At 39.7% G+C, this 14614-nt stretch overlaps 1 protein-coding gene across 5 annotated transcripts in view; it reads right to left on the bottom strand.

Moving 5' to 3' along the window:
- Nucleotides 1-53: 53 nt before the first annotated feature.
- The window catches only part of ptpn22 (protein tyrosine phosphatase non-receptor type 22), a 31715-nt gene continuing 17154 nt past the window's right edge, over nt 54-14614 (bottom strand). The window contains exons 2-28 of one of the 5 annotated variants that reach the window (XM_030056745.1): nt 13151-13283; nt 11538-11646; nt 10521-10597; nt 9926-10021; nt 9641-9679; nt 9329-9400; nt 9059-9118; nt 8639-8781; nt 7205-7271; nt 7001-7078; nt 6664-6750; nt 6002-6132; nt 5400-5881; nt 5221-5307; nt 5026-5103; nt 4652-4723; nt 4396-4532; nt 4050-4077; nt 3485-3586; nt 2902-2970; nt 2577-2701; nt 2274-2301; nt 1765-1827; nt 1257-1360; nt 1127-1157; nt 943-1026; nt 54-829 (exon numbers count right to left, since the gene is read on the bottom strand). In XM_030056745.1, coding sequence (XP_029912605.1) covers nt 768-829; nt 943-1026; nt 1127-1157; nt 1257-1360; nt 1765-1827; nt 2274-2301; nt 2577-2701; nt 2902-2970; nt 3485-3586; nt 4050-4077; nt 4396-4532; nt 4652-4723; nt 5026-5103; nt 5221-5307; nt 5400-5881; nt 6002-6132; nt 6664-6750; nt 7001-7078; nt 7205-7271; nt 8639-8781; nt 9059-9118; nt 9329-9400; nt 9641-9679; nt 9926-10021; nt 10521-10597; nt 11538-11646; nt 13151-13252 — 2613 coding nt within the window. In that variant the 5' untranslated portion in view covers nt 13253-13283 and the 3' untranslated portion in view covers nt 54-767. Of the gene's footprint in view, nt 830-942; nt 1027-1126; nt 1158-1256; nt 1361-1764; nt 1828-2273; nt 2302-2576; nt 2702-2901; nt 2971-3484; nt 3587-4049; nt 4078-4395; nt 4533-4651; nt 4724-5025; nt 5104-5220; nt 5308-5399; nt 5882-6001; nt 6133-6663; nt 6751-7000; nt 7079-7204; nt 7272-8638; nt 8782-9058; nt 9119-9328; nt 9401-9640; nt 9680-9925; nt 10022-10520; nt 10598-11537; nt 11647-13150; nt 13751-14614 lie in introns of those variants that run through there. The other 4 variants (XM_030056747.1, XM_030056748.1, XM_030056744.1 and 1 more) reach the window with 4 other exon arrangements.

Genomic DNA, 14614 nt, shown 5'->3' with positions numbered 1-14614 from the left:
TGTTGCAAGTGTGATTCGGTCTTGTTAATTAAGTAGAAAGACACAATGCGCATAGACTTTATGTATTTTTTTAAATAAATTTTTTTTGCGTGTAACCAGTGTTATGTACCATTCAGTTCTACATGTACAATAGGTTTATACATTGGTATGCATCACATCAATCTGTTTGATTTTAGATCTTCATTATCAAAAAATATGGATTTAGTGACACCTTAAACTAAACATTCTGTAAATGCCAGTCAGTACCTATTTGATCATATTGTGCCATTAGCAGGCAATATAACAAATACTACTACACCAATATTATAACACCAATTTCCATAACTTAGACAAGTAACAGCTCTATCTTCAATGTGACGATAAATGAGAAGTATGAAAATGTATCATTGCCGACCGCCCTATTATTTAAGCAAAATAGAAAAAAAGAATAGTATAGTCCATTCAAGCCACTGGTGCAGCTAGCCCTGATTGTCTATGCTCTTCAATTGAGCACTAGTCAAGAATTAAAATCAACCAAAATGTCCAAGCTAGTAGCAAGGCAACAATCAAGTGGTCATGACTACAAAACAGAAGGTACTACCGTTGTTATTTGATCCTGAGAGAAAGAGAAGCAGCTTTCAGTGCTTTTCAGACCGCAGTGGGTAAATTCTCTGATCTCATACTGAACTCCCAACTGTCCAAGTCCTTAGGGAGCTATGTAATATATCGTTTTGGGGTAAATTACATCAGAGCTCCGGCGCTGGTGTTCAGAAAGGGTCTGCTAAGACTTACACCCAGGTCTCTGGGTGACTCCTGGGGCCTTTTGGCTTCCCAAATCGGTTCCCAAATCCTGTGGAAGATGAATGTCATATGAAAATACAGTCATACATACAAAGACACATACAAAGACATACATACAAATGTTGGTATAAAGCTCATGTGAATAAAGACATGAAGGCCTACCGAATTTGAACACTGAAGTGGAAGCACTATATGATGCGGGCGGTGATCCAGATTGAGTAGGAGCTGGTTGAGGTGCTGTCTTAGCTGAGAATAGAGATTTTATCCATGTTATTTCTACTTGTTGTACGAGCATTGGTGCATTTCACAAGCTATAATCTATTTAAGAGAGATCTGCATCACTCACGTTTTACTTTGTGTCTAAAAAACTTCAGGGACTGTGTAGAGGAAAAAAACATAATTAGGCTAATTATTTTTGCACATTTTCCATTTAATAACTTTGTTGGTTAATGAAATGTGTGTAGCTTCTGTGTTACCTTTGTTCTAGACATGACTTTCCCACTGCTTTCATCCGATCTGTTCTCTGAGGTCTGGGTTCTGAGTGAGGGTGTGTGGTTTGCATCATGCTGCCCCCCTTCTGCTATCAGACACACAAGAGACAAATATGAAACTAAAATCACTAAAATTTCTAACTCAGAATCTGATTTCTGAATGTGCAATAGCAACTTAATCCATTTATTCTATCATTTCCATGTTCTTATGTAGTGTTTATGCATGCTGTGTGTATATTGCTGCATTGCAAATTGTTCCATTTAGGACATTAATGTTTTCTAACTTAATGTACATGTCAGGTCTTCATTAGAAAGAATGACTATATCAAATCTTAATTGTTAAGAATCATCATGGCCTGAGTTTAAGAGGTGAAAACCTTTTACATGGTTACTTTCTGTGTAAATATATTTAATGACAAAAGTATGTGTGCAAAAAAGTAAGTGTGATGGAGGCTATTGTTAAATGTGCAGCCACAGTTTGCCTGTAACTCACCACTTCCTCCTCCCGCCATGACCACAGGGGGTGGAGATAGCTGCTGAAATGCAGTAAGGGGCTCTGTAGTGGAAACACAGCAATAAACTATCCCTATACATACAAAACATTTACATTAACATGAACATGAACAAGACAAGAAATAACTCGACATTTTACCCATCAACATCTTACTTTGGACAAGGATGCCTCCCTGTGGTATAGATGGGTACTTTTATGTACTCATTTTAGCCTGCCATATGCAGTTATGAATACTTGTCAAGTTATCAAACATTATACGGAGGGTTATATCAGAATTATCTGACGTCCAATGGCACCTTTCAGCATTGTCTAATAGTTTATAGGCTGTAATCCACTACGTATATCACACTATGAACCTAGTAATGCATGTGCTGTTGCTTCACTTCCCCTTATCGTTACATTAACATTAACAGTTTATTCAGAAGGAAGGCAGAGGCGACTTTCAGAGTCATTCTAGCTCTGTTCATTCATGAGAGCAAACTGCTTACCTTGTCTTGAACTTCTTGCTCGAACACTCTGGGGGAACATTGGAAAGCATACAAATGTGTAACAGCTGGAGTGTCTGACTCATCATGTGAATCACAAGGGGAGTCATCATGTCTTTTTATAGCACTACGGAGCATTTTTGAAAATATTTAATGAAAGCCATTGTGCAAAGTGCGCAAAAGTTAACAGCATGACTAATACATAATCGTGCACATGTCGTTAGTTTGCATGTTGTTGCCTCTCAGGATGAGATATAGCTCGAAGATTGTGACACCAAGATTTGCCATCCAGTATGTGCTCCCTACCTTGCTTCTGTTCATGACAACGTCAAGGAACTTCTTGGGCTGAGAGGTGCCAGCCCACTCAGAGGAGATCCCTATCATTGGTGAAGACTGTGCAACTTGAGAGGGGGCAGAGTTCTCTGTAGGTTCTGTAAGAAAACAGCATCATTATAGTAAGTTGTAGTGAAAATGTATTTGCTGATTGAGTGATCGTCTCATCTAGAAGACTACCCCAGTTTTGTGTTTGCTTCAGTTAAGACGGACCACGTCGTGCTGCTCCAAGTGTGCACAAGTGCTGCTTGAACTTAACAGGATGTTTGTTGCGAGGAAGATGGAGATACACACTCACCCTCCTCAGTGGCCAGGATGAAGGACTCAGGGGTTCTGTCAGGGAGGGGCGGAGTCAGACTCTCATCTGCTGCACAAAAAAATCAAAAGCAACTCTTGAGACCTTTGAGAATTGAATGGCCTTTGAGTCATTTTTTTTTATCGCTTATAGATAGGTTTGTAAATTTGACTTTGATTAGCTGAGGATAATCATAGATCTGGGCAAAATACCAATATTATATCAATACTGTGGTATGAGACTAGAGATCTCCTAGGATTTTGTAAATAATATCATGATCTGTGTTGCCTTCTCTTAGTTTTAGAGGCTGCATTACAAGGAATTACAACCTTCTGAACTTATTAGCTGTTCTATTATTTCCCTTTACCTGCATGGTCATCATATCCATGTTACTGATGATTGTTTATCAGAAATTCCTTATGTGTAAATATCTTAAGAAAGCACCAGAAGTAATCCCTACAACATTGTCACAATATGAACATCAACGTATTTGGTTAAAGTTACTGTGATATTTGATTTTGTCCGTATTGCTCAGTCCTAATGATCGTACTCCAGGAAATCCCATCACTCTGCTTTAACATCTTACCTTGAGACGACAGCGGAGGAGTCAGTTGGTGTGGTGGAGGAGGGTTAGGGGGAGGGGGGAGATTTAAGGTTGCATTTGATGCAGAAGTTAGATGCGATGGCGCTGGAAATATCATAGGAAAAAGGATTAATGTAATAATCACACACATAGCAGCTGATAATGTAAAAACTGAGATATTAACTTGACAAATTTACAAGACAAAAAATATCCTTCTAAATGGGTTGAAAACGTAATGTACGAAAAAGGGATGTAACACATTTTTAAGTTATTATGTCATAACAACATAGACTGATAATATAATAACTGGTATTTTTACCTTTTCATAGTAAACAGTTTTAATAGTTCATCAGTTAAGAATGTTTAAACCCCAAATGAAGTAGGAAACAAGTTAATGTACTGTCTGTAACTGTATTCTACAGCAGTTTAATACATTAAATGGTTTGATTAAATAATCAACACATTTGGCAAAATATTTTTCTACATTTTGAAGTTTCTCAATTATCATTAGTCACTATCATTATCACTATCAATAGCTACACATGCATATCAAGCAGAAAAAACCTACCTGACAAGGACATCTTTACTTTCAAACTCTATAAGAAAAAAAAAATATTGTCACATGGTTACAATGGCATTTGATATATTTTTATTGCTATTGCTATTGAGCACTCAAAATAATTCTGAGAAATTCATCTGCACCTGTATAAATTACAGGCAACTTAAAGCATGAAGCATTTGATCTCATGAAATGACAAATGTATCATCCACAGACCCAATGACTGGAGCGTCTGGTAACTGCCCTCCACATGCTGGGTTCATCTGAACTGATGTGCAAATTTGGTATACCATCCCAGTCGGCATGGCCCTCATTTGAGGTGGCACATCTGTCTCTGAAGAAGCTTTATTCTGACCTTACTTCTCATCCATGATTTCTTCTCCATCTGAGTTGTGGCATCTACTTGCGCAGAGGTGCAAGACCATTCCAAAGACGTTCCTATTCTGTTGAGGTTCACGGCCGGTGTGATCTCATGCATCTGCTCCACAGGAGCTGAACAGCAAATCAGAGTCATCAATATGATGTTTTAAAATTTAGATAAAACATTCCATTTGCAGTCAATTCCTCACTTGATGATTTCCTCATTTATGTCATCAAACAGCATCACCCACCTGCATCAATGGCCAGCTCATAGGACTCTGGGGTTCTCTCTGGAAGTGGGGGGACAGGTGAAGGGGGGCTTCCTAGGAATATGGAAATCACTGTCATGGCCCAGTGGGACCAGTGTGCCTCCTATTTTTACATTCTACCACATTCTACTACAGTTTTGCAAGCATTTTCACCCTAAAAGTGTAATTTAAGCCAAGGATTTATTTCTCCCAAAAGTAGGATATCATCACTGAAAAAATTTAACACCTACTTTGACAAAATGATCGCTAACATTTAAGTGCAATAGGATCATTTCTGTTTTAAGTATTGTTAAGATTTCTTGTGACAAAATTGTATTTGTGACAGTATAATCATCTCTATTCACTCCACTGCTCACCTCCCATCTCCCTGAGAGCCTCAGCAGCAGCATTGGGTGGGATGATTACAGCTAACCTGTCAAAGGGCTCTGAGACCTCTGAGAGACACAATCATAGCATGTGGTTAATATAAAATTAATTTAACAGGGAATCTAGCCACAATAATGTGTGGCAAACTGTGAAATGGAAATTCTATCAATACTGATAGCACCAACCTGGATCAACAGCCAGTATATAGGATTCAGGGGTTCGGATGGGTAACAGAGGAGGTATGCTGTCATCTGAATGAGTTACATCTGTAGCTAAAAAAATGCACCCCAGTCAATAAAAACTTATTCTGTACTGTTTATTTTATTATTTTCAACTATTTTTTGGCATAAACTTCACTGCTCACCTGAAGCAGGAGGCTTGAGCTCCAGAGTCTGGTCATTAAGAGTCACAATGGGTGTGATGAGGACAGGGTTTGTTGTCAGCGGGCTGATAAGAGCAACATCTTCACTTGAGCCACTCTGTGCCACTTCTAGTGAGGGGGAACCCACCGGAGAGTCAAAATAGGGGTCCTCCACCGTCAGACAAATGGTTGCCACAGGCAGTAGAGGCGGTTTCGGTGGTGGTATGTCATCCCCCTCTGCTATCCTTTCCACCAGCCCTGGGGCTCTGTGGTTTGTGTGCTCCAGAGCAGTGGGGTGGGTACTGGTGAGCTCATTGGTGAGGCAGGGTCCCTCTTGACCGTCGGTGGGGTGCAGAACCTCAGGAAAGGTCTGGCATAAGTGTTGATGGTGCTGCAGTAAATCACCCCCCTCTACTGCCAGTGCAGGCATCCTCAGTGGTGCAACATGATTGGATGTCTGCCCATGCACTTCTACTAATGGAAACCTAAAGGAAATTAAGATATATTAACCTGACTCTGAAGGCTATTGTGACCATTATGCAATGGCCCTGTTCTTTTAGCTCTCTACGTGGAACACATAAAAAGACAGAGGTCATTCATTTTACCGTTCCTGTGATTCTAGATGTGCTATATGCTGTATTTCTGGTCGTAGTCGTATGTCATACTCCAACACCTCACTCAAGTCAGAGAGCTCAGTTTCACTGGTTGCTGTGACAGAAGATGGGAACACTGGCACCTAGTCAGATCAAGATAAGATTGTCAGTCACTACAGTATTTGAAAAAAAAAAAAAAAAAAAAAAAGATATGATATAGATATGAATAGGTATGACTTTTTGCATTTTTCTTCAGCAATATTTAGTTTTATGGCATAGTGATATAGTACTTGTACCATACAGCATCTAGTAACTATACAACTATGAGGCCTCTCAGTTGAACTGGCCACTTTGCAGCATGTCACTATGTGTTTATCTTCACCAAATAACAGTAATCGTCATGACAGACTTCAGCTACATTTCCTGTGATAATATTTATACCCATTGTAAAACCCGACACCTTCAGCCTGCAGTTTGATCATTCTCTGCTCTGATCATGAGACTACAATGTATATGTCAGTGAAACATGAAAGTAGAAAAAAAAAGCCTTCTACAGTTCTATTTTTACTTTCATATAGTTATGGTTTTGCATGTGGGACAGTGATCAAACGGTTAAATGACCATGCTTCTGTCTTTTCTGGGTTACTTACACGAGTGTGTTCATGGTTCCTTACCTCATTTCTGCTTGTTTGTACTTCAGCGGTGCGCAGATACCTCTCAAACAGGAACTTGATGGTTCTGCAGACCAGTTCATATTGTTCCTAAGGTTAAACATAAAAAACCTGCTCTGTTAGGTGACATTTCAGCTCCACGTGTGACATATATAACATAAATTATCAAAAGCCTTTTGATAGACAGGAACCACTGACATTAAGAGCTGTGTGAAATGTGGATCTACTTGTTAGGGCTACATTAATGCACCTGACTGTTGTAATTGTGTCAGAAACATAGATTTGTCAAAGCCTTTTTTTTTTTTTTTCTCAAAATAAAATATATAAAAAAACCAGCCACCTTGGTTTGAACCACTGAGGGTCGTTGGGTTCGCATGTCTTGAACTAAGGAAAAGATGCTGAAGTCTTCAGGAACCATCTGTAAACAGACAATCATACAGTACAGTTACAGTCCATATTTATCATTAAATAAATTCTGGCTGAAGTTTGATGATGTGGGGGTATTGAGTATTGAGAGTATTGTATTGAGACAGGAACATCTCACCTGTGACTTCACCAGGTTCCAAGTATAATCAATAACACACAGGGCTCCTGTCCTACCACAGCCAGCACTGCAATCACAGTAGTCAGAAGTCACATTTTAACTACCCAGTCAATTACTTAAATCCATTACAACTGCTATTTCAACATAAGTCCCAATGCTTCTCAAATAATTATACATCATGGATGAATACAAGATTAATCAGTACTGAGTCATATGGTAATTTTTTACACGCATTTCATTTCTAACTTCCTTGAGATGGGGCTGTTAGATGATTTGTTAGTTTCAGGGAAGTTGTCAACTCAGGAAACTAAATTCAGCACACCAACCTGATTGTCTTGATGCCTAAACCTTCTGGTACTAATTTCATTGTCCAAGCCACACCTGTCTGATGTTTTAAGCAAGTTAAAACAAAAGGCAAATAATCATTTGTAAATGATTTAACCTAGCTCTGAACGGTATAGGCCCTATACCAAATGTAAATGGGTCAGGGTCAGGATCACATTTAAAATCAGCTTTGTGCGGAACTAAAAATAGGCATCATTCCAACAGCTGTCAACAGCTAAAGTTTTAGCTGACTAAGAAGTGGGGTGACTTAAGTTGGATCTGCATCTGACTAAACATTCCATTCCTGCAACTTGATCCTTATTAAGGTGTGGGCCCATCATGATGTGACATGCAAATGCTAATGTTAATGGCACTAGACATTACACTACTCTGCCATTCGCAAAACATACTGTCATAAATCAAGATAAACATTGTTCCTCTGCTAAATTAATAATTCTGATCCGGGGCAAGTTCATGCATTGCACTAAGGGTAAGTTGTAACTACCTTTTGATAAATTAGTTAGCACCAAAGGCATATCTCTGCCTTATGGTGACACTTCGTTATTATTTTTTCTGTCTAGAGGCTGCAGCACAAGATAAGCTATAGCCCCGCTGCAGGTTTTTGGCCAGAGTAAGCCACAAATAGATTTTTATCACTTTTGTTGCAGATGGTTTCACATGGGTCACAATTTTTGAGTTCAACTTAACAAATCATGGATGGAAAGTGTACAACGGCTGTAATGTACCGCAACGTAAATACTAGATCATATGACAGGAAATGCCCAAGTGTGTGCTTCAAACCTAGTGGGCTGCTGGCTATCTGCCAACGCACACACTTCCTGTGTCAAAGACACAAGAGGAGGTTCTCAGCTATCTAAGGGGGGCAAGTACATACTGCCCACACAGCATGCTGCATGCTTCCACAACTTTACCCTATTAAAAGCATAAGTGTGAGTTCTTGGTGAGATTGCTGCTTGCCTTAATTTGTCACTGTCAGAACAGAATGGCATAAAAGAGGAGGGGAAAGAATAGCAAGGAAGGGACACTTTCTATGAGAAAAACAAATCCTGCCCATGCAGAAAACAAGGTTAAGACAGAGACATGCCTGACCTGCAGTGGATGCAGAGGGGTATATCATCATGGTCCTGATAGGAACGCATATCCTGCAGCATTTCCAGAATAGGAGCAATGGAGTCTGGGACACCGTGATCTGGCCAGTTGACATAGTGCAGCTGATGCAAAGTTCGGCTATGCTAGAGAAGCATTGCAAACTGTTAGTAATGAAGCCTTTAGATTTTTTTTTCTTCAAAACATGTTCAACTATAAGGTTATTTATCAGTCTAAAATAAAGTAACACTAATACTTGCAGTGGATCCTACATCAAATAAGTCATATGTTTGTGAGATCCAATATTTCCACAACTGCCTCAACCCACTGTAGCAGCCAACAACACCTAGGCTGGTAATCTCCTGTTTATCTTATGAGAATTATGACATTTATGTTCACACTCATGGTCCAAACACTACTTACACTGTGATAGGTCACCCTTAATGTCCTTGTCAGATACTCTCCTTTATTTTCCTCAGAATCCTGTACAAAAATAACCCACTCACTCATTGGTGCTGTTTACAAAAATCAGATGACATGGATTTCATTTGTAATGCATTGTAAACATTTTATGATACTCTAGAGTACCAGGGAATATAGAGTCAAATGCAAAAGTCAGCACATGTCACGGGGCAGTTTCAGCCAGGAACCAGTCAAAGTAGGAAGTGGTCTGGCACACGAGAGTATACTCACACAGTAAACTGTGAAAGGCCCACAGACAAATGGTTCTCCTTGTTTCTCTGGCCAGTAGCGCTCACACTTTTTCTGCAAAGGAGTACAATCAGCTTGCAGCGAGCTAGCTTTAAACTGGAAAATTGCATATATGTGACATTTTACATAATGTAATGTGGATGGGATGGTAAAACCACAAACAAATAACAAGAATAAATAGTATAGTATACACTTGTGTATTGCTGAATAAATATTAATTAAAGCACAAATTACAGTAAAAATTCTGTGCTGAGAGAAAGAGAGTGTTTATATCAGTGTGAGAAATGCTGTTACCTTCCCCATCTCAAACTCCCGACAGGACATCACTATGACCTAGCACGAAACAAGATCATGAGAGATGCAACGTGCCAAGATGTAAAACAAATAAGAGCACTAATAATGGTGAAAGAGAGCATCAGAGAGAAGAGAAAAACAGTGATGCTTTGGTTATGCAGGCAAAAGTAGCCTTTGTTTGGACATTTCACATTTCACCACTGAACTACACTAATGTGTGTTCTGAAAGCAAAAAGGTTGCAGTAAAATCCCTTGTTGTGTCCACAGATGGCAGCAGGGTCTTACCTCAATGCTGTACTCCCAAAGCATCCTCCAGAAGTCCAGCACCGTGTGCGGCAGAGGACCCTGAGTGGCAATGTAGGCCCTGGAACCCGACACTCCCTGCAGACAAAACACAGCTTTGAGTCAAGAGTCAGGGATCATTGCATTTGTATGCAGTTACATATCCAGAGAAATAGTGCCAAAATGCACATTCAAAAAAGGTGCAGGTGTCAGGCTAAATTACAATATGATACATGAAAAGAAATGAAAATAAAGTCAGCAGGCTGTAAGCAGCTCTACCATTCAAATAAGTCTTATTTCACTAATTGCACCAATTCTGTTGCATAGCATTTGTTGTTGGTGCAATAAAACTATTTGCACTATACACCTACAGTGTACATACATAATGTTGTTGTTTATTATTATGTTCTTTTTTTCATGTTAAGTACATTATCAACGAGCACAATAGCATACTGTTGTGTGACAGTGCGTATTTCTTGTGTGCTAAGTTGTTTCATATACAGCCTGAGGCCCACATGCTGACAGGACGCAGGTATTCTTTTGAATCACACGTTTCAGGTGTTAAAGAATTGTTCTTGTAAGGACAGCACAGAGCTACCTTGATGAAACTGGCGTTGATGTAATCTGAGTCATTTTTGGAAGTGGTGAGGGTGAGCTTCACTCTGCTGTGGTCAACTAAAGAGAGGAGAAAAATGCAGTATGTTATGAGTATAGCGGTAACACTTTACAATAAAAGTACAACAATTAACGTTAGTTAACATTAGTTAATGCCATAATGGTTAATTAACTGTTAGTTAATGATTATTATGGCATTTACTACTAATCATTAATCATCTACTAAACATTTACTAACTACAATAACCCTTACATAACATATAAATGAATAACTAAGCATGAACAGCATTAGTAAATGATTCTTAGACACATTAGTTAATGGTTAGTTAACTGTTACTTAATGTTTATTACCTGTTACTTAATGTTTATTACGGCATTAACTAACATTAATTGTTGTACTCTTATTGTAAAGTATTACTAGTATAGCAGTTAAGTCAGTAGACCTTGATTGCATTTTATGTTATTCATGACATTACAGTTAATCCAATTTAACTGTGGAATAAATTCTTGTGTCTGTGCCAGACCTGCATCAGCTTTTATTTGTAAGTAAATCTCAATAACTGATGGAGACAGTTCAGCATGACCCAATACAAAGTGCCAGATAACTGAGTATTATTAAGCACAGGCAGCCTGCACCCTGAAATGTTTTTTCTTTAAACAATTAATTATTCCTGATTCCTCCAGCATCAAGATTATCACAATCTCACATCTCCACGTTTCAGCATTCTGCTTGGTAATCTTTTTTTTTTTTTTTTTTTTTTTACTCTAGGCCATTTGGAGCCAGATCCATCATCTTTCTTTTTTCAAGATTATTGTTTCTAGAAACTTGAAGTGAGAGTGAAAGTCTAGGAAGTAAATTTTCTAAACTTTCCTCTGAGTCATACTTTACCTGACATGGGCTGCCCTGATGCAGAATCATTATTATGTGCTAAAGTATGACGTACAAACAAAAATCAGCCACACTTCTGACTTTAGCAGAGCCATAACAGATCTTCCTTACAAGGAATGATGTCCTTGTAGCGGTTCTTTTTGATGTTCTCCTGCTTTTCTGCTTCTTTCGAGGGATAGGTCTTGTCAGTGCGGTACTTAGTTGACTGCATTTTCAACCTCTGAAAAAAAAAGTAAGAAATCGCTGATATCATAAGCAACTGTACACACACACACACACACACACACACACACACAGCAAATACTAATTGTGCCAACAGGATACCAATAATGTACAATATAATGCACAATATAGTATGCACACAGTATAAAAATAATATGAGTGGGGTTTTTTCCCCCTCCTTTTTTATGAGATGATTTCTTGCCTTGTGATGATCAATAATTGGAGCCTCAAATGTTAAAGGCCAATGGCCAGGAAATGCACACTGCACACTGCTAATGAAATGAAAATTTCAAAACCTAGCCTCTGAGTGGACTTTCATCAACAGTGTGTGAATCCTGGCCATTGTTTTGTAATATCTGAGGCTCATGTCTTTTGGGATTGGTTGTGCTTTTTGTAGAGATGTCTGTTGGAGTTTATTCCTGGCATGGCAGTCCACAACTATATTTTACAGATCACCTACTGGAGATGACAGTATATCCAGTCTTCTATTTACCACCATATCACTAAGGATAGCAGTTGCACACAGAGGATGCTGTGTGGCTGTGACAGTTAAGTAATACATGAGAGCTGTGTGGAGGGCGGGCATGTGACCAAAGGCCCCCCAGGCTAGACCCAAACCCAGGACATCAAGAACAACATGGCATGCAGTCCAACCAACTAAGCAACCAGTGCGACCGTGGTGACTCATTTTTGACTAGAAACTGACATGACGGAACACAAACCGAAAGGATTTCCACCCAGGATTGACTGGGTGGAATGACTGACACTCAAACTAAAGTCATGACACATGCTTGCTTACAGTATTTTCCAAGACACTGGCCTTTTTGTTCAGAGGCCACTTCTCACAGTTCTGACATAGTTAAAGGCCTTGCAGACCATCTGCACTACTAACACTACAGAGCGCTTTTTGTTCTCAAAGGAAATGATGCAATAAAGTCATTTCTCTGGAGTGGTCAGGGTGACAGAGGCATGACAGCAGCAGGGGGGCATGCTGAACGCTGGGCGCCGTCCTCAGGCTCTGACATGTGGCTCATCACCACGGCAACAGCTGGTGATGTCATCAATGTCAGGGCACAAGACTTTTGAGAAAGAGTGCGTGTGGGAGCAAGAAAACGCATCTGTTGTTGGATGTAAACAAGATTGATAACTGATAGCTCAGTGTTGTTCTGTTAACACTGCATTTGCCTAGTTCTCCTTCCTTGTTCGAGGGACTTCACTGACATCAGTACAAAGAGGAAGCTGCAGATGTAGTGGTGGGGCTGTTGGTTCAAAGATAGTATGTCACTACCCTAAATGTTAAAATTTTGCAACACTGGAAAGTTCAGCGCCTTCACTCTCTTTGTGTGTGCAATGCCACCACATGTAAACAAATCAAGCAAATCTGACATAGAATGAAATTGTGTCATGTTTAATCTTGCTGGAGAGACCAGATCTAACCACTTGGCGACATCGTCTACAATTCTACCACCCACAGTACTGTAACAATTTCATGCCAGACTCACCAAGAACTCCACGGCAAGGCTGTTCTCTGTGCCATCATCCGCAGCCTCCTTTGTCTCCAGCTGGGCCAGGAGGCTCCTCAGTATCAAAGTCTGCTGATCCATGACTGGCTGTGTGCTGCCTGGGACTGTCCACCTCTCTCAGGCATGTCACGGCACAAAGGTCCTTCTCCACGGGTCATGGAGCAGGGATCCCAGGACCTGGGTTCTGGGACTGTGGTCGGTAGCCACTGCAAAGATCACGTCTCTATTGCAACTCTCACATCAAGGAACTATTGTGAGGGTTGTGTGTGAGCTGTCTTAGAGGAAGCAAAGTGAGCTAACAGGTTCTGTGGTCAGATTGAAAATATTGCCGCGCCCCCTGGGTATCTCTCACAGGGTCCTAGAGCTACTCGGATGCGTGATTTCATGTGTCTGAGTGATAGAGAGCTAATGAGAGGGAAACACCCACAAGAGAGCCAGACATCTATGTGTATATACAGGGGTGAACAGCTGTTCCTACCTAGAATGAGGATGTACTGCAAGTGGTCTAGCCTGTTGGACGACATTCAAGGCACACAAGAGGAGTGGAGCGGGGATGGAGCCAGAGGGAGTGGTGAACACAGGGTGTCAGGGTGAGAATCCTGTTGTAGGAAACCAGCAAGCACCAGCACCAACAGCAGTAGCAGCAACAGCCCACCCCACTTTCTGGACTGTTTAAGACAAAAGGTGATGAAGCTTTAGCAAACATGGCTCCTACAACTTAAATGACTCATGACATCATCCTGACCATATCCTGCATAGCTACTATAATGATTCAATCCACCTCCTCTGCTGTGCTCTATGAAGAATTTCAACAGATGGAGAGAAAACAGGCTTATAAGAAAAGGTGACATGCTGTTCATGTTTAAGGCAGCCTAAACCTCAGTCACACACAAAATACCTTGTTAAATATGAGGACATGAATCTCCACTGACAAGCTTACACAATCCCTTTCCTCACAAAATTATATGTCACTATAATGGAAACTATATTAAATACTATAATTTAGGGATGCACAATACTGAAGTTTTTGCCAATATGCTGATATTTTGCAACTCTTCTGGCTAATTCTGGATGGCAATACTGATAATGCACATATTTTTCTCCACCTAATTGCAGAGTGGAGATCAAGTCTCTCCTGTAGTGAAATTAATATATTATTATGCTTACTCTTATCCTGATGGCCCACCGGCAGATGCAGACATAAAATACAATGCTTTTCAAAATGTACATGTTCACTCGGCAAAACAGGAAAGCCACCACAACTTCTGTTGTGTAAAACATGATATATTTATTTTATGTAACACTCAATGTAGACCACTACACTAACATATTTGTCAACATATTCTTTATGGATTTTAAAATATATTGTAATATAATGTGAAAATATATTACTTCATGAAACAGGAGGATTTTTTAAAACTTTATTCACATTCAGTAATCAAA

The sequence above is a fragment of the Myripristis murdjan genome, chromosome 7, assembly GCF_902150065.1.
Source record: "Myripristis murdjan chromosome 7, fMyrMur1.1, whole genome shotgun sequence".
NCBI classification, from domain to species: domain Eukaryota; kingdom Metazoa; phylum Chordata; class Actinopteri; order Holocentriformes; family Holocentridae; genus Myripristis; species Myripristis murdjan.
Note: the sequence above shows the minus strand (reverse complement) of the source record. Positions and strands in the feature narration are given on the sequence as shown.